This window comes from Argiope bruennichi, chromosome 6 (assembly GCF_947563725.1).
Source record: "Argiope bruennichi chromosome 6, qqArgBrue1.1, whole genome shotgun sequence".
NCBI classification, from domain to species: domain Eukaryota; kingdom Metazoa; phylum Arthropoda; class Arachnida; order Araneae; family Araneidae; genus Argiope; species Argiope bruennichi.
The window spans coordinates 14019025-14046374 of NC_079156.1; the positions used below are offsets into that span (position 1 = coordinate 14019025).

A 27350-nucleotide genomic window follows, 5' to 3' on the forward strand; every position below is an offset into this window, starting at 1 on the left:
TTGAAGAACGATAAGGAAAATTACTCATTCTAATTGCGTTGTTCATTTTTTTGCTTTCCCCTCTACATTCATTCTCGGAAACCTCAGAAAATGTTTCTAATTTCGAAAACGTATCTTTTGTAACCATGGGAACGAGAATACCATTTCTTCGTGTGTACATCATATTCAGCTTTCTCATAGAAGAAGAAATTTCTCTCAGCCAATTTTGATTATGAAGAATAAGTTACTTATGGATTGTTTAAAAGATCAATTGATTAGTGGTAAGTTCCATTTTCTACTGAGTGTTCTTGATGCAGTACAATTGTGAAGTTTACTGTCGTTAAACTGACTTCAGATATTGAGAAAGGAAAACTTTTTCTACAAAGTAACTCAATTAACTAATTTTCTATCAATGGCGCTTGTATGTAAAAATAATCAGCAAAAGAACAAGCTGCAGAATGAGTATTTTGTAATAGTTGTGGGATTATATGAAAGAAAAAAACTTATGACTTATTAGTGCTTATGCATTTTTGGATTTCCATTTCTTATTGGTAAGAATAAGGCTTTATCGCTCAGAATAGTATAAATTAGTTAGGATTTTGAGTCTAATATAACAACTTCAACTTGCAACCTATATTGCTGAGTCAGAAGTCACATAGCTAAAATGTGGAATAATTTATTTCCCAAGTTTTACTATTTCGTCATTGTAATAAAAGTGCTTAATCAGAATTCATTAATCTAAAATAGGAAAATAATTACTTCCACAAATTTCATTATTTTGTCATTGTAAGAAAATAAACAATACAAATATACATTTAAAAAAATTTTTTTTTCGGGATAGCAGAACTTCAAGCACTTTAAGCAGTATTTCATCTTGGGAAAAGCAGCACCAACAACGGTTGGACAACTGATAGAGGTACTGAAAGTTATAAGTGACTTTTTAAATGTCTTATTTTTAATCGAGAAATCTTTTTAAATATTCTGTACAGTAACATTTTAAACATTCTGTGAATTGACTTGTATCCACAAAAAAGAATTGCAAAGGGGTTCAAAGCAAAAAATACTATGAATCTTGTGTTAAAATTAAATTTAAAAAATCATTGCTTGTTTTCAGAATTTTAAGTTCATTCTTTCTCGATTTTAATCGAGAATTTATTTCATATCTTAAAGAAATAAAAAGTTTATTTAAAAAGTTTTTGGAAAGAAATAAAATCTATCAAAATTGCATCAAACTAATTAATTTTATATTAAAGTGAGAATCTGAAATAAAAGTTTAAACAATCATCCTGCTTTCTTTCATTATTTTAGATTTATAATCTGAGTTTTAGTGGAGCATTTAAAATGCAATAATTGGAACTGAATTGTTTTTAAAAGCAATAAGTCCACAGATGCGTCAAACCATCCTACTACACATAGTTTATGGTGTACTCCTCCCAGGTATGTAATATATTCCAGAATTAAACAGGCGAATATATGTCATATTTTGATAACCTTTAAAACTTTTCATATAGAGCTTTTTTAAAACATCAATCTGTTTATTTTTAGTATAAATACAAGTAAAAATTTTAAAGTTGTGATTGAATATTTTTAATTTTAATGTTTAATGTTAATATAAATTAATGCTAATATAAAATTCTTACTACACCCATTTTTGAAATGCAAATAATATTATTTGCTTATAATGCATTTTTAATTCAAAATTTTTCATTATCGTAGATATTTTTGTAAATATTTGCATCTGTTTTAATTTTCTCGAGTATCAATTACTTCTATGTTAGGTCTAGAGCAGTAAAAATCACTCTCATTTGCTATTTTATCGGAATGATATGTTTTGTTTGAATTTGATATCTTTCTAACTTATAGAGTTCATTCACAGTATATAATTAGGAAGAATTTGACTGTACATCAAAAACCATGGCAATGAAAAATACGAAATCCAGTTCTTCTGTTAAACTGGACAAAAGAAAAACCATGCCCATCAGGTATGATGATTTTATTCAATATTTCCGCATAAATCTCATATTTGTCACATGTAAGTCAGTAGAGAGTATACTCAGCAACTTTCGAAATTTGGAATATATTTTAGGAAGATTTATAAAATATGGTTTTGATTTGATTATCTAGTTTAATTTTGAAGCAATACGATAATACTTTGTGAAAAAAATCGGAATTTCGAACAGTGGGACAATAAAGAGAATTATTTCTCAGTCTGACTAATTCGATCGTCTGTGAAACAACTATAGGAGTGTGTTCCACAAATCAAAGAGCACGCGCTTAACTGAATGAAAGGTATGCAATAGAGCTGGATCCCAAATCAACAATACTCCCAACTCCAAACCCCGGATCCTACTGTGGCGACTGTTAATGTTAGTAGTGAATTGTGTTAAATAAAATACATTGCTTTGAGTCACATGTTTTCAAATTAATTCCTTCACATACAGTAATAAATCTGATTCGCGCATCGAATTACTGAGTTTTTTTAAAATTCAGATTCTATAACTAATCGAAAGTATTAAGTCATTTAAAATCCAAAAATCACTTAGAAACGTTTCAAAGTATCAAATGAACCTTATATTATTATGAATATTAAAGTACCTTAAATAGGATATGTCATCTAATTAGGCAGTTAAGCAAATTCTTAGGTCAAGGAGTTAGTAAAGTAAAATCATAACATATGAGCGAAAAGTTCAAACTAGATTGAAATCTTTCATTTATATACAGATTAATAAATAACAAGTAATATATATAAAAATATATATAAAAGTCAATTCCTACTTAGGTTCAACAATTTTTTTTTATTTTAGTTACTTTTTATTAAATAATTACAATTAATATAAATATATTTACATATGACAGAATTACAATATTAAGTGGCAAAATATTGCGACGGATTTGGCGACTTTGGCGAGCAAATAGAAATTACTGGACAAATCAGACAGTCCCTTAGACAGATGTGAATCCAAATTTGCTATGTATTGACACTTTAGATGTTAAATTTGTGAGCCAAGTTTTATCCATCTAGTTCTCACGTGAACTTATATTTGGGCACCTGGACAGGAAGATTTCCTCTGAATAGATTTCACTCAAAACCTGATTGAAGTTTACGAATTCGGTGAAAAGCCTATATACCAACTTTCATTTGCCTAAATCAAATCATTTTTTGAGTTATTGACTTCACAGATAGACAGACAGACATAGTTCCAAAAATGTGTTTCTCGAAGGTCTGAAACATGGAAATTGGTCAAAAATCTCGAGTTGGAATTTTTTAAAAAATTTATAATACTATCTTTTTGTATACATCTTGCAAAAGAAAGTAGAGAGGAGAATACTCCTGTTGATTTAAACTATCATTAATCTATAATTATCTGTATTTTATTAAATGTATTGTTAATATCAGCCATATCAACAATCCGAAAAAATTATTAAATAGTGAATAATTAAAAAAAAAATGTTGATTCATGCGGTTTTTTAACTAGGATATTGTTTTCAAATCTGAAAGAAAGTTCTGGATGTTTGTTAATCGAAAGAGAACGAAAAATTTTAAATATGTTCAGCTGAAAAATGACATTTTAATTTCGAGCAAACGACTTTTGATTAAGATTCAGAAAAAAATTACATCGATATAAAATTGATATTTTAAATCCAACACATTTTTCTGAAGAGATGAGAAAAATAATTAATTTAAAAGACGTTTTTTTTATCTTAATAACTGCATGTGACATCTTTTATAAATAAAATGAAGAGTGCACTGAAAATGTAATCTCAAAAATTGTATGTTTCTGTGATAGAGATCAGAATTTTTACGACAAATTTTCTCTCTTTATGAACAAATATCTTTTATAGAACCATTCCGATGCCAGTGATTTTAAGCAACAGTTGGGATATTGCTGAGAAATATGACGATTACCTGCGCATGCTCAGTAAGGTAACAGACTTCTCATAATTTTTGATGGAAGTTACATTTACAAATTATTCAGTGAAACTTACTTTCAATGCAGATTAGCTAACTAATCTGCGCATTAACTAGGGTTACATGTTAAAGTGTGGAAAAGCAGTTCATTTCTCAAATTACCTAGATAATCTGTCCATTACCTACTAGACACTCTTTAATATGCACATTACCTTTTAAAATGGAAATAAGATCTTTGCTAAAGCAACAACAGCGTTTCTGTACGCTTAAGTTAAAGGCTGTTTATTTATTTTTCGATATATAAAGAATACAGTTAATACAATCACGTAAAACACAAATTAGTTGGAAAAAAAAGGTGTTAACATCTTTGATGAAAATAAAATTCTTAATTAAAAATATTTTTTTGTCTGGATATGCATACCTTTTGGAACCATTAATTTCAGAAGATATATATATATATATATATATATATATATATATATATATATATATATATATATATATATATATATATATATATATATATATATATATATATATATATATATATATTAGAGAAATAATGAATAAATTATATTTAAAATAAATTAAAATAATAAGTGAAATATAAACAACGAGCCGCCTTTGGAGACCAGATCGTTCAGATAAAATATTTATTTTTCTTACTGTTAAACTATTAATAAGGAATGCATTTATTAATTTTACATCTTGCTATTTAATGAGACTCAAATATATGAATTAAATGGAATCAGCCTGTAACGTGTTACTGCTGCGACAAATCCGATATATATATATATATATATATATATATATATATATATATATATATATATTATCGTAAAAGTGAATAATTCAGTTATTTTGTACAATTTTTTGTTATTTCATGAAAAAAATTATCATTATTTATCAGTTATTTCATGAAACATCATACTGTATGAAATAATTTCATGCTTTAACGAACCCTTTTCCGAAAGTTTCTAAACATATTTTGCAACTCAAATTATTAACTAAGCAAAGCGTTGAATTATGAGCATATGTATTAGCGCTCATTAAAGCTGCCTGAAGCGTTCGTAAAATGGTTTGTTTATATTTGGCTGTTGCCATTCGACAATAAGTAATAAGAGCGATTTCTGTGCCGCTTACTTTAGCCTATATGCATCATTAGAATTTTCTACTGATTAAATATTAGCTTTCTTAGAATATTTATTGTCTTATTACTATGATTTTTTTCACCTGATTCTCATAAAATGTTCCAAAATACTTTTGTTTAACTCAGAAACGAATCAAAATATTTTAAGTATGTACTCATTTGAAGTCTATGTCTTTGAACAGGAATATCCTTCTACGATGAAGAATTTGAGAAACGAAAAACGATTCATCCAAGGAAAGAAAAACATTCTGAATTCTTTGATAGAAAAGATTAAATTGGACATTAAAGTATGAATTTTTTTTTATAAAACAACTCATAAATTAAAGTCTAATGGATATTTTTTTGTTCAAATTCGGTATGATAATTTCTGAATATGTTCTGCTGTTCCTAAACTAGAGAATAAGCAATCTATTTATTTAGAAATATTCTATAGTTGTTTTAATGCTTCACGATACGAAAACAAATTGAAATTTTTTTGTTTATTTATCATTTGAAGAATGAATAAAAATACAACTTATTTTTTTTAGTTCATGAACTAGGTAATATACTTCTTACGTTATTTAAAAAATTTTAATCAAATCACTTGACAAACTCTAAACTAAAAAATATATTATATTTTATCTTTTTTCAAATTTAAAAAAAACTTGTGTCATTTATTTGGTATATTTCGATTTCATAGATGTTTCCTCAATTTTTTTAATGCAAAAATTCATTAAATGCAGCTATTTTCAAAAAGGGATCCGAATGTAGTCACACATTTTAATGATTGATTTTTTTAGCCAATAATCATGCATTGTTTTATTTCTCGAAATAAATTATTTAAAAATTCTTGTTGCCAAAGATTTTCAGAATCGTAATCTCTCTCACAGATAGAAATATTCTTTGGTATGTTTATCCAGTTTTAATAATAATGAAATGCGAATATAAGTGAGTATTCTGTAAGGAAAAATGAAATTATAACCTGTTAAAAAAATAGTTAATAGATACAGATTCCATGAGTATATAATAAATATTCTGACTGACGGAAGGTTAAAAATGAACAGTAAAATGTTATGATTATTTCGTGTTTTAGGATATGCAGGCGGCAACGCTGCAGTTGGATGAATTATACAAAAAGGAACAAGATTTCACGACAGAGAAGGAAAAAGAAATGGCCGCGTGAGTTATAAATGACCGTATATTTTCAATATTTTTTTCACTCTGAAAGCCTAATTTATAACATTTCTCTTAAAATCTTGAAAGTACACTGTAATTGGTTGTTGAAACCAATCAGAAGCAATAGGAACAAATCATATTTTTCCACTGAAGGATCTTCTTGTTTTATTTATCTTTAACTAGCCGCCTTCAGCGACCAATTGCCCGCCGACAGTACTAAATGAGTTTCTTTTCAATGGAACTTCTTTTGTAAAAGTTAATATTCGTGGTTACCCTAACAAATATTTTGAAACTCGAAATGAATATATATATATATTGTATGTGTGTGTTAGATGTGTATTATTATTGTAGCGTTGTACAATAATCTATTTCTTGTGTTTATTAAAGTCTCTAATGATGTCAAATAACATGACGTAACTATTTACCCCATCTGGAATCTAATGACTCGTGACCAGTGCTAACTTCATTTTCTAATTCCCCTAGTAAAATATATAGCTGATTCCAATAATGAAGTTATGCGGCCTTTTTTAAGTTCAGACGTACGCTAATTGGATTAAAATATGCTTAAAAAGAAACGAAGAATAAGCATTCAGTTTATTAGATATCTTTCCTAGTATTTTTAATATTTTAGGAAGTTTTTATTTACTGATACCACATAAATAGAAAGTAAAATTCATTACGATTTTAACAAAGGATATGAAAAAATAGGGAGAAACTTCATTCTGGAGCTTCAAAAAAGAAAGAAAAAAACAGACAGTTAAATATTTGCATTAACAATAAAAATAAAAGCCTGAATTTCATTGGGACAGTAAAAAGCAATTTTAAAAATTGTGCATTAAAACATTTCAAAAACTTTATTTTTAACTTTATTTATTTTAAACTTTACAAAAAAAAAATGGAATAACACTTTTTTATTCTGCGGTTTATCGTGGTGCAAGACTGAGTTTTGTTCGATGATCTTTTCAAAAACAATTGCTAAAGAACGCCAAAATTTTAATTCATTTTTAAGGAATTAAGTTTTTTAAAAATCACTAAGAATCACTAATCATTAAAAAAATCGCATTCTAGGCTTCAAAAGTAAACTTAGATAACTCCAGGTCAAATAACCAAGGCCAACTTAGGTAACTCTAGATTAAATATTCAGTGCCTTATTATCAAATAGGTAGAGTAGGCAACTGCCTAGGAATTCTGAAAATTTTGGAAAAAATGAACAAAATTTTGAGATATTTTTTCTTTTTTTTAGGTACATTTAAGATTATATAACTTTGCGCTTTCATTTGCTCGAAAATGCTCGAACTTATTTATATGAGAGCCAAATGTCTTTTAAATTTCAGAATGATATTTTTTTATTTTAAAAACTTTGTGATAATTAAAATGATACAATATGTTTTATAATTGGTCGACTGACTCAAAACGCCACAACCCTTAAAAACATTGTATTAGAGTGTTTCAATAATTTTTTCTATTTTAATTAAAATAATTATTAAAATAATTTCTATTTTAATTAAAGTAGTTTTCAAGTTAAAAAGTATTATTGCAAGCTTGAATTGTAGGTCATTTAACCAGTTAACTGCAGAATTTATTTTTTTAAATCCTTCAAATCCCCTTTTTAAAGTCAAGTGATGACACATATACCCCTCGAATGTAATGTAAATCGTTGCATAGTAAATTTTGCAAATAATAAGGTGAATAAATTTTTTTTAGATAAAAAATACACCACGCCAAAAGGAAGATTTGATTTGACGTGTATGCACGCAGAACGCATGCTTTACTGGTTAAGAAAATCGGTTTGAATATCTAAAATATAAGAGAAAGAGCTTTCAATTAATTTTAAAATTGAAAATGGTTTTTGAAAGTGCAAAAGTTTTAACAAATTCTAAGAATTCAAAAATAAAGTCTTTGAAGACTCTTATTTTACTTATCTGTAAACCAGCTAAAAAAAAAAAAATCACTAACCAATAAACCAATTCAAATATATATATATATATATAAAATGCTACCAAGAATAATATTTTGAAATTTAAAAAAATATTTGAATTGAATTTGAATATGTTCGAGTCTATAGTTCCTGATAGTTAAACCAAAGCGCAAATTTTGATTATCCACAAAATATTTCGAGTCCTGTGAGTACTATATGATCTTAGTCTGCATATCTGATAATCCAGTCCCTTGCGTTTATAGTATTATTATATTAGAAGGAATGTAGTTGTGTCTTCACAGGATCTTGACTCTTTACAGGCTGGACAATCGTCTTCAAGAATCTCAAGAAAGAAAAGATATGTTACTGTTTTTAATCGATAAGTTTTCAGTGGCGAAAACTTTTCTCGATTCTTTGGCGAAGTTGAATAATGTATGTAAACATTTGTGTCATATTTATTTTTTATTTCATATGTGAGAGGATATCAATATGTATAAAGTACTCAAACAAGTTTTTGATGAGCGGGGGAAGAGTGGGAGGAAGACAGCCAGGATTAAGATTGAGAAATTTCGGAGCACCTACCATGCACTCTAAACTTAGTACCAGTAGATTTTCATATTTTCGGATCCGTGAAGAGATTTCATAGCGGTTAGAAGTTTAATTTTGATGGCGACTTCATATTAACCCCTTCGTAGTCCGTAACGTGTCTATCGCGTTCAAGTGAAACTTTTGCAAGGCAGCCAAAATGCGCTTCAAGTGTTCTTCTACATTTTAAATATTTAAAAGGATTTGTAAATGTTTACTTGTTTATTTTTCTTTGTTTTAATGCGGCGAAAACAGAGGAAAAACGAAATTTTTGCGGACAGAAGAGGACGACGAAAGTGTTAATAGCCGGCGTTCTTTGAAGCCGGATTTTCAAACTGATTCGATGTTGAGACAAGCACCCGAATATGAATGTCAATTATGTCGGAAAGTAATAAATCGATAGTACTTTCACTTCCATTTGGTATTTTTATTCATTGCATTACTTTATTATTGTGTTCAAAATTAGTGCAGTACATATTGATATCTCCTCGTATATACCAATCTTGATCATAATTTTTTCTATCGAAGTAGTATAATGAATTTTTAAAATCTGTTTAATTTAACACTTAAATGATAATAAAAATTATTCAAAAGATCTTTCAACATTTTGTAAAACTCGAAGGATCTCAAGTAGATCAGTGGGTTGTAAATATTATCCAAAAAATTGTAACAGAATTTTCAATAATCCAGTTTAATCAAGTCTATTGTAGTTATTTTCATTCATTTTCTTTTCTTTATATCAATTAGGAAACGAACATTGATAAAAGCAGATTTTGAATGAAAACTTAAAAAAAAAAAAGGAAAAAGGAAAAGAAACTCACATTTGGCAACTCCTTATTTCAGAAAGAATTCTCTTGAAAATGGAGACAACAGACTTAGTTACTATACATCCCACACCATTTACCTTCAATTTTCTAAAACATCAGTAGTTTGCTAAATGAGAAAGCGAATATAAAAAAATGTGAAAAATGATGTTGTTACATATTCATTGAGGGAGAGGATATACGGATATAATCCGCTTTATGAATAAGCAGTTTCAAGTAATATTGATAATAGTGAAAGTTAGACTGATGTATGAAGCTTATTTTCTATGTACTTTTTTAAATTTCTTTTTATATAAAACTTTTTGTTTAGTATTTTGTTCACGCGATACATGTACTTAGTAAGAAAATAATTTCCATTGCTTTTATTTGAAATGAAATATATTAAAAATGTATTTATTTATTTCAAATCCTTTTAGTTCCCAGATGTTATTAACTTAGTTCGGTCCTACCTTATTCTTGAAGCATTAAATGAAGTAAGTATATCTCCTTAAAATAACAATTTCAATGTATCAATTTGAAAATTTTAATAAATTTATGAAAACATAAAATCCACCAAGGATGGAATGCAATAATCATTTTTTTATTTAGAATGGTTTGGCAAAGATAAGAGCGGGAATCTAAAAACAGCCAATAACTGTTATGATTTGCTCGATAAACATTGCTCTTAGAAGCTACACGAGTAGAATTTCTTACTGCTATCGCATCTTCAAATTTCCAGCCGCCTATTAAGATGTTTGACACCCGTTGGTGGAAGTAGCAACTTCTAACTTGAGCACATACTAAGATGGTGGAATCGAGACTCGATCTCATGATCCTTCGGTCCCGAGACTTAAATCACCTCTAAATCATCACAAGCCAAAATAGTAATTTTTTTTTGTTCGTATATAAAAAAATACGAAGATTAAGAAACTAGTGATATATTGATCACAACAGTGTTGCACAAAATACGCTTTAGTAGTTTTTTTTAAATTTAATTTTTAATGAACTTCATGCTTCTAAATTCTTTAAATATATATAAAAGCAAAATATAAAAGCATATTCTAAGAAAACACAAAGAGCAAGTATCATTCATTCCATATAATTTAAAAAAAAAATATCGTTAATGAAATGCCACACCAAGTTGAATCACGCATAAAAAATGAACTTTGCTAATTTTAATATAAAGAAAACCTCTTATTTTTGTTTTGATATAATTTTTTTTATTGAAATTCAAAGGCACTAAAAGAGACACAAAGGCATAAAAATAAGTCATGTTTTTTTTTATGACTGTTCTATTAGAGGATTAATATCAGGCAATTTTCCACTAAAAAAGTCATTCCGATAATGCTACGGCAACTTAATCATTACTTCTTCTAAATTTCAAATAAACTAATGTTAAATTGACTGGAATTTATGTTGTTAATTTTTGTAAGTAATGCACATATGTTAATAAATGCGTGAATGTTAACAGCAATTCCTACAACTTGAACTTGAGAGTATGATGGCAATGAAAAAAATTCAAGATATGCACTCGGAAATGGAAAATCTACTCAAGGTAACTATTTTCACATATTCATTCAGAAAACTTTATTTCATTTCTGTAATTTTAGATTATTTTAAATTCATCTTAGCAAACAATAACCTTGAAAGTTTTTATCCGACTTTTTTTTTTTTACTTCATATCGAAATCCAAACAATTTTCTATTTTTTTTATGTCAGGTTGGTTGTTTTCTATTGAGGTAATGCCTTTAGGGTGGTATACTACTGTTTCTAAATAGTGTGCTGTGAAACTCGCCATTGTATAACGTTCTTTTAAACCTTCAAATTTGACAGCTATAAACCCTTAAGACTGAAAGTAGAACCATCAAATGTGGCACCTTCTTATTTTCTGTGAAAGGCATCTACATAATGTAAATAAGATCTTTAATTCATTGAAACTTAATGGAACTTTTGTCGTTTTCTCTCAGTAATTTTGCAGAGTACCGCAATACAAAAATAATTTTTAAATCACTTAAAGTTATATCAGTTTTATTTCTGTGCAGTTAGTCCTTTTAATTTTAATATGTTCTAAAACAAATTTGTTACACAGTTTATTTATTTATTTTTGCTGTTATTATGAAATTGAAACCAATTCTATTATTTCAGCATTTTTTTTACCTGCATGCTTTTCAGTATTAATGTAAAGGTAAAAAAATAATTGCTTTCTCGAGTATTAACTTCAAACTAGAATTTCCATATTTTTATTAATATGAAAATGGTTTTAAGGCTGGCCATCTTTTTGGAAATTGAATGATTGGACATTCGCTATTCACGGAAAGCAACGACTGATGCAATCAAGTGACACGAGTCAAATCTTACACATTATCATGCTATAACATTTCAAAAAAGAAATTAGAAATTTTAAAGATTTCTCTTTTTTGCTTTGATATCTTCGTTGTTTAAAATTATTCTTTATTCTAACTGCAATAACCTGAACCTAAACGAATATATATATTTTATTTTTATTGGATCGATTATAACTTGAAAGTTAAAAAGATTCTTGTAAATATAAAGTTTTTTATACTTTTTCGTTTACGAAGTATAGACAAATTAATGCAATCGTCAAAAAATTCGAATGGAAGATTTTGACGAATCTTGATATTTTAGATCTCCCTGAGTTCGAAAAACGTATCTTTAAAACATGACTGTCTATCTGTCTGTCTGTGACAATGATAACTCGAAAATGCTTTGAGATGGTGAATAAAATTTGGTATACTGTCTTTACGTCAAATTTGTAGATTTCTAACGAATGTTGTGCGAAATCCATTCAGAGGAACTCTGTCTGTCTGGCCGTCCAAATAATTAATCGATAATTACAAAACGAAAAGAACTGGATCGATAAAATTCAGTACACAGATTTAACTTCTATATGATAAATAATTCTCAAATTTTGAGCCGAACCCAATTGTGGGTTGATCACGTGTCGGTCTGTACTTCCAGAATGCAAAAATAGTTCAAAAATACAATGACTTAAATGCAACTAGCCGCAATTTGGTATGGGATTTTCTTATTACAATTGAGTAGATCTGCGTCAAATGATTGTTTCGATCGGCTGGGGAAAATGCGTCTAAAACACAAATTTGATTTCGATTGATCGCCAAAAAACTAGCAAGAGATCACACGATTAATTCAATAAAAATACTAAATTCATATCAAGAAATATTTCGTATTACGCCAATTAAGCCAATACCATACAAGGCGTTCTCTGGAATAACACCTTTTTTAGAAAGTATGCTAGAAAGTTTTGGAAATATCATCCTTTTTTTTTTTTTTTTTGAATTCTTGACAAGCAGACAAACTTATTATGATTCTAAGTTCTTTCCAAATGCACAAAGATTTATTTTCAAAATTTACGAAAATGTCAAGGTCATGCTTTTTTTGTCGATTAAAATAATTTCTCTGAGTATATTTCGAGTTCAAGAAAATAATGAATGGTAATTTTGCAGCAAAATATCTTAAAACACGCACTTACTCTGATTGTAATAATCATGTAAAATAGCGTGCTTGTAATCTCGCACGAAAGTACCAATTACAGTTCATGTGACTTTTCTTTATTGTGTGAGTACATTGTCTGTCACATGACGAGCTTCATGACTAAAAGCTTTGTTTCGTAATATGCAGTCCTCATCACATGGACACATGCTTATCACTTACCTCATGAATTAAATTGATGATAGAATACAAGTAAAAAAACATTACTATCCTACTAGTTAGAGGCAGAAACAAAAAAACTGGATTAAAAAGGGAAAAAATATGAATTTTAAAAAATGGAAGTAGCAAAATAATTGTTAAAATCTGTCAGAACATGAGCGCAAACAATAGTCTCCTTATCGGTTTTATTACGATTTTTTTTCAAGTACACAGGAAATTATTTTAGAATGAAAGCAACATTTCAATATAGATTATCTGATTAGATTTTAGTAGATTTTTCCTAAACATCTCCAGTTAAATGAAATATTTATTTACTAAGTATCGTTTCATCTGCATTTGATTTAAAGTAAACGCTTTCTTGCTTAAAAAAAATTTATAATTGCTCTTTCTCAAAAATTGTTGAATGAAGTCCTTCAGTTTTTAATCTATTGAATTAATATAAACAGTGATGAAAGACCCGAGAAACAATGGATGAACAAAGAAATAAATCATATTTCATGCAATAACGTAATACTTATGTGTAGATAATCAATGGAATGTACTGAAATTCGCGAGCAAAAATGATGTCAAATTGCTCATCATTTAACCAACGTGTTACAGCTTTACGCCGATAGATGGCGTATCTGTCGAGTACAAAGTTCTGTTAATTCTTTTTTGTATCAGAACGCAGTGTGTGTCCTATCAGAACGATTCTGTGAACTAGACGTGGCACCAATTGTGAGATGTGTCCTAATCTGTAACAGTCTACCTGAAGAGGCACAAAAAATGTGTCCGAAAATAAAATGGTGTTCACCAGAAAGAAATGAGTAATTATTTGTAGAGGATTACACAACGTATCGGATTGTCTGCCGTCGATTAAAAAGTGATGATGCACTTTATTCCCATCTTATCTAATTTGACACTTTATATAAATATTAAATTAAGATATAAGATGAAGCCTTTTAGGAATGAGATTAAATAACTAACACCAATTTATTTTTAGAGTCCATTGTTCCTTGTAAATCTTTGCTACTAATAAAAAAAATAAGTGTGTGTGTGTGTGCGTACGGGCGCTGCAACTGCCAAATTATTAGGAAAGGATACACTTTGAAAAGCAGGAATATGTGGCTGAAAGCGATTTTTTTTAAAGAATAATTAAATACAAAGTAAGACAAAGAGTCTGACATTCTTCCGCGATAACTTTGAAAATGTAACACTAAAAAATTTTTACACTATTTTAAAATACAAATTTTTTTTTAGGGATGCCAACGTATCTTTCTTGAAATTTTCTGAATTTTAACATAATTTTTTAAAAAAGTACTTGTTATAATTTCCAACAATGTATACTGGTATTAATAGTTTGGAGAAAGGGTGCTGATTTTTTATTGTCCTCGTTGTCTGACTAGAGTACAAAACTATCAAGGTCGCTCCAAAACTGCCCTGGTGTTCTTTTTATGCTGGGTGTGTTATTGTTGTTACTTATGGCACTAACCATAAACAAGACGAACACTTACTTACGGTACTTGCCATAGATTTTTTTTTGCCGAGTTTGTGCAATAGCTCCTGAGAGTAAAGGCCCCTGAGCACCCGAAGAAAGTTTGACTTCTAGCACATATGAAGATGACACTCAATTGTTGAACCCCTTTTCACAAGGGGGCTTTTTCACACACCTCACAGATTGCACACAGGGTAAAGAACAACTATGCCCGAACCAGGAATCGAACCCGGGCGTCCAGATAACGGGGAAGACACGTTACCCCTAGGCCAGGACGTCGGCAAGCTGGGTGTTAATGTATGAGACCCCAACGTATGTGCTACAGTAATCGATCTTATTTATTTATTTACCAATGAACAGTAAAATATAAACTACCGCGCAAATGTTTCAGACTATTTTACTGAAAGTTTGTACAGCGGCACTTAATTCAACACTTGTTTGCAAGCTGCAAAAATTATATACTTAAATATAATTAAAATAGAGCTGCAAAATTTCATTACTAAAGCTAGAAAGAGGGGGTGGCCAGATCAATGAAGCCTTCATTCATTCAGAGAAAGGAAATGTAAACGAAATCAAGATTCTGTCTTCAAACGGAAAGTTTCTACCAGCATTCATAGAATGAAAGTTATTTAACCGTCGTCAGCAAGTACAATTGTCATGATTTGCATTATAAACATGAAAGTCATTTTTTCATGCAATGTGATGTTATTTCATAAAATAACTTGAATTTCTATGAAATAATTGATAAATCATGATCGCTTATTTAATGAAATAAATAAAATTTCTGCGAAATAACTGATAAATCATGATTAGTTATTTAATGAAATAACTAAAAATTCTGCGAAATAAATTATAAATCATGATCATGTTATCTAATGAATAACTAAAATTTCTGAACTGAATTTTACATTTTAATTTGTTCGATAAGTAATTTATCTTAGACCGACTCCATTTAAATCATATTTTTCAAGGTGATATTCTAAAAAATATATTTAGTATTAACAATTTAGTAGCTAAAAAAAACAGATATGCTCAGTGAATAAATTGGTCACCAAAGACGTTTAGTATAACTACATTCAATTAAACAATGTATTTATTATTGAAAAGAAATGCAAACTGTTTTCATTGTTTCTTTGAATATTTAACCGCAGGATTTTCTTATATTATAGGAAGTTGAAGAAAGATTCTTTTTACAATCTGTGCAGTTTAGAAATGAAGTTAAAATAGCTTGAAAAATGAGGTGAAATTAATTACCTGGGCTGTTATGATTTTAATGACACTATGATATCATGAGACGTGATTATATTAAGAAGTTTCATTTACACAATATATAAAAAACGTGGAAAACTGTTAGAATCCTACTCTTTAGTATATGTCACAGCTCGATGCTTCAGAATGCGTTTGCGAAGAAAACATAAGCCTCATGCATAAGAGATTTAATCGAAATGAAACGCAATCAAAATTCCCATTGAATGAACTGCTTACCAAAGTTAGCTATGAGAAACAGAGTTTGGGGGGAATGATGTCAAAGCAAAGCGTAAGACAACGTGAAATGAGAACAAATATTAAACACAGTAAGTTTTTTTTATCAGAATTCTCGTTTAATTGTGTTAATTTATGCGCAATTTTTTTAATATAAAAACAAGTATTGTGCTAAACCCTCTTGAACCCCCTTTGATGTAATCTAAAAAATATTTCTATTTTAGACAATTTTCTAGTGAATAGTTTGGATGATCATATTTTAACGGAAATTTCGTTCATGATAGTTTGAATTTGCACCTGATTTCAGTTTTTTTTGTAACTATTATTGATTAAAATATACTAGATATGGTATTATTAACCCCTTCATGACCTACGAATTTACTTATCCTCTTAAGTAGATCAAAAATCCTATTTGCGACATTTATTATTATTTTAATTTCTATAATAATATAAGGGTATTTGAGATATTGAAGCGCTTTTATTGCGGTTTTTTTTCATTTAAAATTACTTAATACTTGCACTCTATTGCAGATTTAAATTAAACATTCAGTCATTCGATGGTCGACTCAGCTCGTCTTTGTATGCAAAGGGGTTAAGCAATGCATTTTGCTAAAGTTTATTCAAATCACATGAAAAGACAGACGAGAAAGCTGCTTGTTACACATGTTTACATTCATTATTTGAAGATATCTGTTTTCATTTATTGATGAAAAATAAGTTCTCTAATTTAAAATTTTATTCTTTAATTTATTTGCAATTCTTAGGAGCATCGATCTAATGTAATGGAGCTTGAGAAGCGGTACGAAAATCTCGTATGTCAACAACAGAACTCTAAATCCGCCAACTCCGAGCTTCGGCAGTTATTAGACAACAAACTGATCTCGCAAAAGGATGAAGATGCGTCTTGGGAACAAATCAAGAGGTAATTAAATAAAGAAAGCTAGTAAAAAAAAAAGAATCTTAGGATTCGGCTCATAAATGAAAACAACGATTCAGAACGTAAAAAAATAATTAAATGTAATAAAAAAACATAGCAAAAGAAAATGCAGCGAAAATTTTTATCAAATTAAAATTACCTAAAAAAAGATTGAAATTTCTAAGAAAGAATAAATTAAGAAATTGAATCTATATCTATATATATATATATATATATATATATATATATATATATAGAGAGAGAGAGAGAGAGAGAGAGAGAGAGAGAGAGAAAAGTATAGAAAAAGTATTATAATCTTTAAAAAATCTCATCCATAAATCGCAAGTTTATGTCTCCTCGAGTTGGAAAAATGCCTTTTTGTAATTATAATTGTCTGCTATGACAAAAATAGCTCAAAAGGGACATAAGGAACTAGAACTAGACAAAAGAAATTTGCTATATGGTCTTTAGATTAAATAGATTTCTATTAGATAGTAGATTTCTATCAACTTTTAGCGAAATCTATTCAGTGGAAATTCGACTATTCGACTATAAGGGAACACGATAATTAAAAAAGAAAATGCAAAGATTTATGTAGATAAAATTTGGTACATAATTTTAACATCTGAAATATAGATGCTTATTCTAATGCATAATCTGTACGGCTGAAAGAATATAAATTAAAACGATAATTACAAAACGAAGACAACTAGATGGATATAATTCAGTACATAGATTTATCATCTAAAGTGCAGATATCTCTCAATTTTAGAATTAAATCCATCTAGAAGTTGAACTTTCTGTCGTCTGTATTTTCTCAACCATTAAATGCAATAACTCATAAATGGAATGACTTAAATATGTCAAATTTGTATATGATTTTATGACTACAAATGCAGTTATGTGTCAAATTTTGGGTTTAATAGGTTGAAAGAAATGCCTCTAAAACATAAATTCGGTTTTCGAGTACTATTAAGCGCCAGGAATTAATCGCCAGAAATATCACCAAGGAGGATACAATAGATTTTGCAGAAAAACTGAATTCATGCCCCCAAAAATTAATATATTGTAACTATTATCCGTCAATGCCATCCATACAAGGCATTCGTGAAATCAAATTAGTATTCATATGTTTAATATGTCATGTTTTATAATATATCAATGAAAATAGTTTTTACATGTTTAAATATTGTGTTTTATTGAAAACTATTTTAGTTATTTATTTCATGTTAAATTTTTAAGCTATTAATTACTGTAAGATTTATTCATGGCACTGGAATATTGATTTTTTTAATGCTGTTAACTAATTGCTCTGCAAAAAATAATGCGATACATTACTATGCGTATGTAACTATAAGGATTCCTTTTTGTGCTTAGAAACCTCAAAAATAGCTTTCAGTTTGCTACGATTTCTACATATTAATGTGAAAGTGGTTACTATTTTACGGCTTTTATAATAATCATTATCCAGCAAGAATGTGGAAATGTTGCATCTTACGCAATGGCAGTCAGACTGGGCGTAGGCGTGGATAAGTTTAAACTGTTTAAAAACTGCACGCTTCTTTTCTTTATGGCAAAACTGATATTGATAAAATCGATATCGTTCTGAGCGTTCTTTCAAAGTAAATAAAATGAGTATTAATTATGTTGGTAACTTTTGCGATGCCTAAAGTTAATAGGAAGGGAAGAAAAGGACATAGTGGAAATTTCCAAAATATCTTCATACATTTATAAATATTGGATGAGTAATAATATTAATTTTAAAAAATTCACTTCCAAATTCTTTTTAAAAAAGAGTAAGAGTATTTTTTGTAAGCATTTAAAATTTAGATTTTTTTTAAATTAGTTTCTAGATTTTAGTTTTTCAGCTACAGTTTATTGTTATAAACATCATGAAATTCAGAAATTTAATTTGTCTCAAATTCACTACCGATAAGACTTCACTTTCATGAAATGAATAATTTATTTAAATCAATCTTTTTTTCAGGTAATTAAGTTCTGAAAATATTTAAATGATATATTGTTATATATAAAGCATAAATTTGCAACATTTCAAAATTCTAACTTCTCAAGGAAAAATAAAATTTATCTTTAGAAGCATGAAAGATGTCAAATTAAATAAAAGTACTTAAAACATTGTGCAAATCCTAGATATTACAAAGGCTATATATATATATATATATATATAAATGCAGTTGGAACTAAATATCTATCGCCATGTTGTTTTGAACCTATTAATATTAAAGCCAGTTTAATAAAATGATTTTACATAATTTAATTTAAATGTTCTCGTTTGTTTCAGATGGGCGAGCGGAATGTGCAAAAAAATTTCGATTTATAAAGATACTTCCATTCAACCAAAGGATTTCATTAAACAACTGGACGAGGTAAATGTGCAGTGTGTTTTCCCTTAATGCACTCTCTTTATTACCTTGCTTTGTTGTACTAGCAAACTTAAAAAGCAAATATCCAAAGTTCTTGTCCCTAATAGAATATTGTGATAATATTTTATGCTGAAAAGTATTATTAATTCACTTCATATTAATCACCCATGATTTTACAATATAATTCCGCTATGGCTACTGACAGAGGAGTGAAAACAATAGTATATTTTTAATTAAAAAAAAACTTGCACCACTACATCAGAATCAGATGAATTCAAGTTTAGCTTGTAAATTTGAATAAAAAAAAGAACAGAAAAATTTATTTATTTATTTTATGAGAGGCAGTTCCTCATAAAGAAAGATCTGATGAAAAAAGAAGGAAAAAAAAAAGATTTTTCATGAGAAATTTCACAAAGAGAAAATATGCAAGGCGTGATGAAGATATGTAACTACGTTCGGTGTGTATTTTTTTGAAAAACGTCTCAAAATAATGATATTTTTTTTTAAATTTTTGGCATAAAAAAATTGAAGAAAATATGAAGTCAAAATAAACCAGTTAAGTAACAGAAGTTTCTCAAAAAATTGTAAAAAGAGGGATATTTTTTTTAGCTAAAAAAGAGATACATAGCAAAAACACTTTAGTTTTTATCAAATGATTTGCTTAAAATTTTGCAAATAGCTTAAGAAATATATCATTAAGTTCCTGAAATAAAAAATAAACTGCATTTCTATCCACTCTTTGAATATAGGGACTGGACGATAAATAATAAGAAAACTTATCAAACAATATAAGTTTATATCAACAAATATATAATGTATCTGAATGATTATTTATTCTTTAGTTCAGAACTGTGGAAACACATTAAAAAGATTGTTGTATCAAATTTGAATTAAAAATATGGAAGAGATTTTAATTTATGAGGTTTTCGTAATAAAATTCTACCCAAGATAACAATTTTAGAAAATAGCATTAAAAAGTATGTAAACGCAAATATAAAAATCAGTCTGACATCCCGAAAAATGGACTGAGAAACAAAATTCAAACGGTTTCATGAAGAAAACTGCTCAAATATTAAAATAATAAAAGTATTTATATTTTTGCAAAAAAATCGGCCTTTTAATGTAGTTACCGATTTTAAAACAGTAAAATAAAAGGATTCCATCAAGATACAAAAAAAAAAAAAAAAAAAAGATAGCGTTCGTTATTAAGAGAAAAAGTCAATGGGCTATTGAAAAGCACTAAAAATTCGTGTAAGTGATGTTAATGTGCAAAGCAACGCATTTCAGATATATTGGGAATAATTCGAAAAAATCTGAAAAGATCACTCAGACTTGAATTTCAAGAAGCGACACGTCTTCTCTTAATAGATTGAAAAACAAAACCCGAATGTATGCTCCAAAGTCGTATGAGGTCCATTTCACTTTTTTGTTTACAAAGTATAGAAAAAGCACTGCATTAAAAAAAATGGAAGCGAGATTTCGATAAATCCCCACTTTTAGGTCTCCCTGGATTTGACATAAAAAAAAAAAACCATTTTGGGCATTGTGTTTATATGTAAATGAATACGATAACTCAAAAACACTCTGAGTTAGACAGAAATTTATTATTTGGCCTCACGGTCAAATTTGTAGATTTCCATCACATTTTGAACGAAATCCATTCGCAGAAAGTTTGCCTGGCTGTTCGGTTAGAAGTGAAGATAATTCCAAAATGCATAGAACTTGGTAGATAAAATTTGATACGCAGGTATAGCCTCTAAATTATAGATTCTTATCAAACCAAATCTGAACCAAATCTGCCAAATGGGTGACTCTCTGTCGATGTGTGCTTCCGCATTTACGTAAAAGCAATAATTCATAAACGGAATTGTTAATTCAATGGAATTCTGTATGTTATCTTGCGATTACAGCTGCAAATCTCCGTGAAACTTTGATCCCACTTGGTCTGCAAAAAAGCATTCAGAATACATATTCGCACTGTTGATTCAATAAAAGGGTTAGATTCACGCCAAAGATCTATATTTCGTAACTGTTGTTTGATAATGCCATGCAAAGCGTTTGCGGCCGTACCCGAAGTCCAGAACGGCATGCTTGGAGAGGGAAACAAGACCTTAGTTGAAAAGTAATGCGAGAAAGTTTCAAGAAGACCATTCCTTCTGGTTTTATGAATAGTCGCTCTCGACAGATTCATGTACCTTTAAATTCAACAGTATTCAACATGAACTTTCTTACTTGTTCTGCGATGACAGCATAGTTAATACTTCATCAAAGCGTCATCAGTATTGGTATTAAAATCTCTTAGTTATAGGGTCCATAATTTATATATGACTGGGAAAATGCAGTAGCTAATCATAGCTTAATAATCATTATAATGAATTCACTTGACTTAAAAAGCTATATTCAAATCACATCAGGTATTCATCCCGAAATAATCATGTGAATGCGGCCAAAGCGAATGTAACGTAGACAAATATATAAATCTATTAATAAATTATATTATAATAATAATTAATATTATAATAAATTAATAATTAATATTATAATAAATTGATAATTAATATTATAATAAATTGATAATTAATAATTAATTATATAATTATATTAATAATTAATTATATAATATAATTAATTATTAGTTATATAATTATATTAATACTTAATTATATAATATAATTAATTATTAATTATTATAATTACTTATTATTAATAATTAATAATAACTTATAATTAATAATTAATATTATAATAAATTCATTGTATAAATTTAATATATCAGTATCTAGATATATTAATCTAGTATATAAATACTAGTCTGATCAAAAGTATTTACATACTTGAATTTTTCTATAGTTTTATCTTGAAGGAATTATTATGAGACAAAAATAAATCGCCTGTAAGCAAGATTTATGAAAACAGATATCTACTTTTAAAAAAATGAAAGGCTTTATTCTATATTTATAGATTTCTATTGTTGTATGCGAAAATTATAAAATTATGTATGAGGAACAAATACGTGGTAACACTATTTCTTTACATAATACACACACACATACATATATATACACATAATAGATTGCTGTTTTAATGCTCCAAAATTAACAAAAAGTTTAAAGAAAATGCAAAACTTTTTAATATAAAGATCCAATTCTATACAAAAAGCAATTTATGTGGCATTTCTCAATCCTACAAGTTTTTTTTAATTCGGTCACAAAGAAATTCTTTTACTATGTTAGAAGTCGTATGCATGTACTGAAATTAGTTTCTAAAAAGTTTATTACCTTGCTGGGAGAATCCAAAATGACTCACCTGTCACATTAAAGGTGAATGAACAGTCGTTAATTTTATGAGCCTAGACAGTAATTTTTTTTTTCCTTCTTAAGCTATAGAAAAAGAATTGTTAAAATTCATCCACCACAATGCACAATTCGACTCCTCAAAATAATAATAATAAAGCAGCATATGCAAGATGCTTCCCCTATAAAAAAAAAAAAGAAAAGAAAATCCAGCGGTTTACTTTGTTTCTGAGAGATTTAAATGTCCATTGTCTTTCAAGGGTAGGAAAACAATTGATACATAGTCAAGTCCGATGCAATATGGTTTGATATCGGACGCACATTGTTCAATTATACGTTGCCGGTCAAGGTTAGAAATGAAATAAAGGCAAGGTCTTTGAACTGGATCGTGTGAAATGTGATTCGAATGAATCTGATTCCATCTGATATCGTATTTCATGCTCCGGTATTCTTAAGCATAGCTAGTGGGTGTAGTACCCTCAAAACTTTTTCGCATACTCTTTAATAAAGGTGTTGTCTCATACACACAACCCGCTAAAAATTGAATCTTGGAATAGGACAGAGAATACCTTATATGGCAATGGCGTATAATGGTTATAATAATATTCTCTGACGTGCAGCTTGTGTAATTGGTATGAAGGAGAATAGAACCTGGGACCTTGTAGTTCGCAGCCCAGTAACATAACCAGGATACAAAAGCAATTGCTCGTGTAGCGTAGCTGTTAACTGGCTTATAAGCTTTCACCACAGGCTAATGGTATCCGAATTTGTGTTTCACACGGGTTTTTATCAAAAGATTGAAACCAAAATGTGACACAGACCTACAATTGTGGTCAAAAAATAATATGCCAAATTTGATATATTTAAGTCATTGTGTTTACAAGATTACAAGATTTCGACTGTCAACCTCCCGTTGGATTTCGTTCAAAGTTCGGCGTCCGTTATAAATGTTAAATCTGCCAAACGAATTTCATTTATATAGCTCTCTTCGTTTTGTAGATACGGTGTTCACTAATATTTGGACTGACAGACTTCCTCCGAATAGATTTTGTTCAAAACGGACGTACAGACAGACATAATGCTAAGAATGTATTTTTCGAACTCGGCGAGGTTTAGAAGATTCGTAAGAATCTCGAGTTCAAATTTTTTAACAGCTGTAAAACTTTCTCTATATTTCGCGGACGAGAAAGTAAAAACTGAAGAGGTTGTTGTCGTCTAGTAGTAAAGATTCGACATCGAAGAACCGCGAGACCAGATTCCTTACAGCGTTCATCTGATATATTTGAATTCTGTATTTTAAAGTGCAATGTCTCGACGTAGTTTAGACTTGGAGAATGGAGTGAGCGTCCTTACAAGATACACATCAAACGCGCTGTGCCGATTTTGGAATTCGTTATGTGTTTTGTCGATGGGAATAAAAATCATGCCTTAGTGACGGCTAAAGACAATGCAGAATTAGATAAGATGAAGGATTTCGTTTTACTACATGCGTTCGAATTCGCATGAATTGGCCCAATGAACATCATTTTTTTCATAGATATGAACTAAATAATTTTCATTAAAAAAAGCATCAGTAATAATTAGTATTTTCGTGAATGTTCTTCCGTCTGCTTGCTCGTATGGCTCTGTACTTCATAGAGAATGAAGAAAATAACTGTGAATTTTAAGTGCCTTCGTTTCCATTGATTAAGTGAAAGAATTTCATTTCCAGTGAGTTAAAACCACATACCGAGTTTCACTCCTCAAAGTCATTGAATTTTCATTTTATCTTGTGAAAAAAAATCGACACAATGACCAACGCAATTCCCACAGTGCGTTTTTCGAATTCAAGATGATATAATACATTCAATAAAATTTCGAGACAGAATTTCTTGACGATTGCCATACTTTATTTATGTATACTTCATTCGGTATAAACGAGAGGAATGGTCCCTCCCCCCGAAATTTTTTCATATGCTCTCTAATAAAGTTAGTTCTCTCCTAATGTAAAAAGTTAACGCTCATTTAATGTATTTTATGCATTTTTAATATTTTTCGACTTAATATGTAATCTAAAATGTAACATTTTTTTCTATTCTATTTTTGTATTGATATGCATTTTCTTTAGAAGGCTCTTTATGGTTTGCAAGGGTCCATTCTCATTAAGTATAGTTTGTTTCTTCGTGCTAGGTGGTTTGTTCTTCGGCGGCCCCATCAAGTTTCCCGCATGGCCTCTAGTTAGGTAGGGGTGTCGCACAGTATTCCATCTTTTTTGTATAAAAATTGTGGACCTTAAATAAGACTGTGGACACTTCCAGCGATCAAGTGTTTGTTTGCAATCCCACACATACGCGTTTTGGGCGTCTTAGTTTAAGAAGGAAAACTGAGCACTTATTTTGGGCGCCCTTTTTCCCAATGATTGAAATTAAATTGACACAGACCTGCAATTTTAATAAAAGAGTCACGTACAAACTTTCATTTATCATTGTGTCATTGTGTTTTCAGTGATCGCGTTTATTTACTCAAAAATGTACAGACCGACAGACGTTCAATTCTTTGAAGGATTTGGTTCAAAATTTTAATACAGATGTGTTAAAGGGCCCAAACGGTTTTCCAGAACTTGTTTATCTAATCTTTTATGTCTTTAGCTTTCGCATTTGTTTATATTTGGACAGGCAGATCGACTGAATAGTTTGTAATGAATGTTATTAATACACAAGTACAAAAAAAAAAAAATCGAATATGTATTTTGCACAACTTTTTTTTGTACCAGTTAAAACCAAAATTTGTCACAGAATTATAGTTGTAATCGCAATATCACATACCAAATTACATTTATCTAAATTGACTCGTTATTTAGTTAGGGCCTCCACATGGATGCAAAAGAACAAACTAACAAATGGTCAAACCTTTCACAGATTTAGTCACTTCCTTAACTTTATATTTCAATCTATAATAAACATGCTACATTGTTGGTTGTAATTATTATACTACAGGACAACGTAAGAAGATGCACACATTTAGGTGTTAGTTGTTAGATAGCATCCGTTGTGATCTTTACACTGTGATTATTATGTTAAATGCACTGATTCCATTAATGATTGGATGAATGTATCTATGGACAATTACAATTTATCAATATCTCTTTTTAATTATATTTATTTTCCGCTATATAGAAAAACAAGTAGTTTATTTTTGAAATATGAAATTGCTTATATGTTTACCATCATTTTTGTGAACAACAGCTTTTCTATATTTCAGATATATGACTTTATAGAAGCCTCTAAGAAAATCTTGAAAAAATAATGTGAATGATTGAAAACTCCTCAGGCCTATACTGGACATATATGAACTATTATAGGCATTTTAAAATATCATGAACTTCATTTTCAGTGAATCGAATACAAAGGACACGAAGATGTCATGTCTACAATCTCGTACATTTTGTTTGACATTCAGAATTGCCTGTTCATTCACAACGGCTTTTATAGGAAAATTATAAGAATTCAGTGTTCTTTATCTGTTGCAATTTCAAGGTCACAGTTTTTTAGGAAAAGTTATTAGGATTCAGTGTTTTCTTCATCTGGTGCTGAATGCTGGTACTTTTTTCAATAATAGATAGTTATTCAACATTCGAAAAAAAGTTTCATCATGTTTGTGCGGAATCTTCGTGTGCAGTAATTTCTGATAAAGACTTTTTCTGACACCCAAACAGAATGCGGAAATTTCTCACTTGTTTTTCTTCTTTCAAATCCTTTCGCATATATGAGTAAAACTACATCAGAAAATTATCCTTATCTAAAAATAAATATAAAAACCTTTTAATTGTAATTAAATTTGTTCTAAGCTGTCAAAGCTTTCAGATCCAAATAACCAGAATCCGTAACCAGTAGAGAGCCATTATTTGTCTATCTAACTAGTAGAAACCTTCTCAATCAAATTCCATTATTTGTAGAGCCATTGATCCAACTCGACAGCAGAAAACTGACTATACAACTAGAAGAAAACTTTTGAATTGATTCCATAGTTAGTAGAAAATCATTAAGTTGACTCATGAATTAGTAGTGACGATGATAATATTCGTAAATATTAAAGTGATAAACTGTATGATACCTGAGAAATAATTGAAGCTGTTTAAATTTTTAAAACATTATTCGGTTTTTATGCACTCACTACAAGACAAACATCAGTTGTTTGAGAGGATACAGCTTATCTTTTGGAAGAGAATGTACCAAATCCTCTTGCAAATAAAACTTTTATTCGTAATAAAAGATAGAATATTGTGAAACAGTGCATGCAAAAAGTTGCAGAAGATACTCACAACACAATGAGTGTTGATTGTGAAAGACTAAGTTGCGTACAGCTTCGACATAAGTCTAAGAATCAATGGTGAGGTGCACATCTGTTTGGAAATTTGTTACCCACTTCATAATATTGGGTCAAGAATTGATGGCGGCTTTGGACCAATCTACATCATTCACCAAATTGAGTTAGGTATTCTGTAATGGAAATTTTCTTTATTCAAGACCACGGTGATTAACAAGAGTTTTAATTGCCCTATATTAGATATTTATCAAAAGGTTTAATTTGAATGTTTGTAAAATAAGATTTTGGAAGGTCTATTTGACACCT

The 27350-nt window shown here is 29.0% G+C and overlaps 1 protein-coding gene across 1 annotated transcript; it reads left to right on the forward strand.

Moving 5' to 3' along the window:
- Nucleotides 1-175: 175 nt before the first annotated feature.
- On the forward strand, nucleotides 176-27340 carry LOC129971280 (uncharacterized). Its single transcript, XM_056084901.1, has 11 exons — nucleotides 176-260; nucleotides 1856-1961; nucleotides 3823-3904; nucleotides 5222-5326; nucleotides 6112-6197; nucleotides 8433-8544; nucleotides 9938-9994; nucleotides 10972-11055; nucleotides 16911-17068; nucleotides 19365-19449; nucleotides 25980-27340. The coding sequence occupies exons 2-11, from the start codon at nucleotides 1894-1896 to the stop codon at nucleotides 26022-26024; spliced, it is 882 nt and encodes a 293-aa protein (XP_055940876.1). The 5' UTR covers nucleotides 176-260; nucleotides 1856-1893; the 3' UTR covers nucleotides 26025-27340.
- Nucleotides 27341-27350: the final 10 nt, after the last annotated feature.

What these genes read in the sequence shown, in the direction of transcription:
- LOC129971280 (XM_056084901.1), top strand. Translation starts at nt 1,894, where the DNA reads ATGGCAATGAAAAATACGAAATCCAGTTCTTCTGTTAAACTGGACAAA. An exon ending in AGATTAAATTGGACATTAAA is followed by an intron (nt 5,327 to 6,111) that starts GTATGAATTTTT and finishes TTCGTGTTTTAG; the next exon opens with GATATGCAGGCGGCAACGCT. An exon ending in AAGGAAAAAGAAATGGCCGC is followed by an intron (nt 6,198 to 8,432) that starts GTGAGTTATAAA and finishes GACTCTTTACAG; the next exon opens with GCTGGACAATCGTCTTCAAG.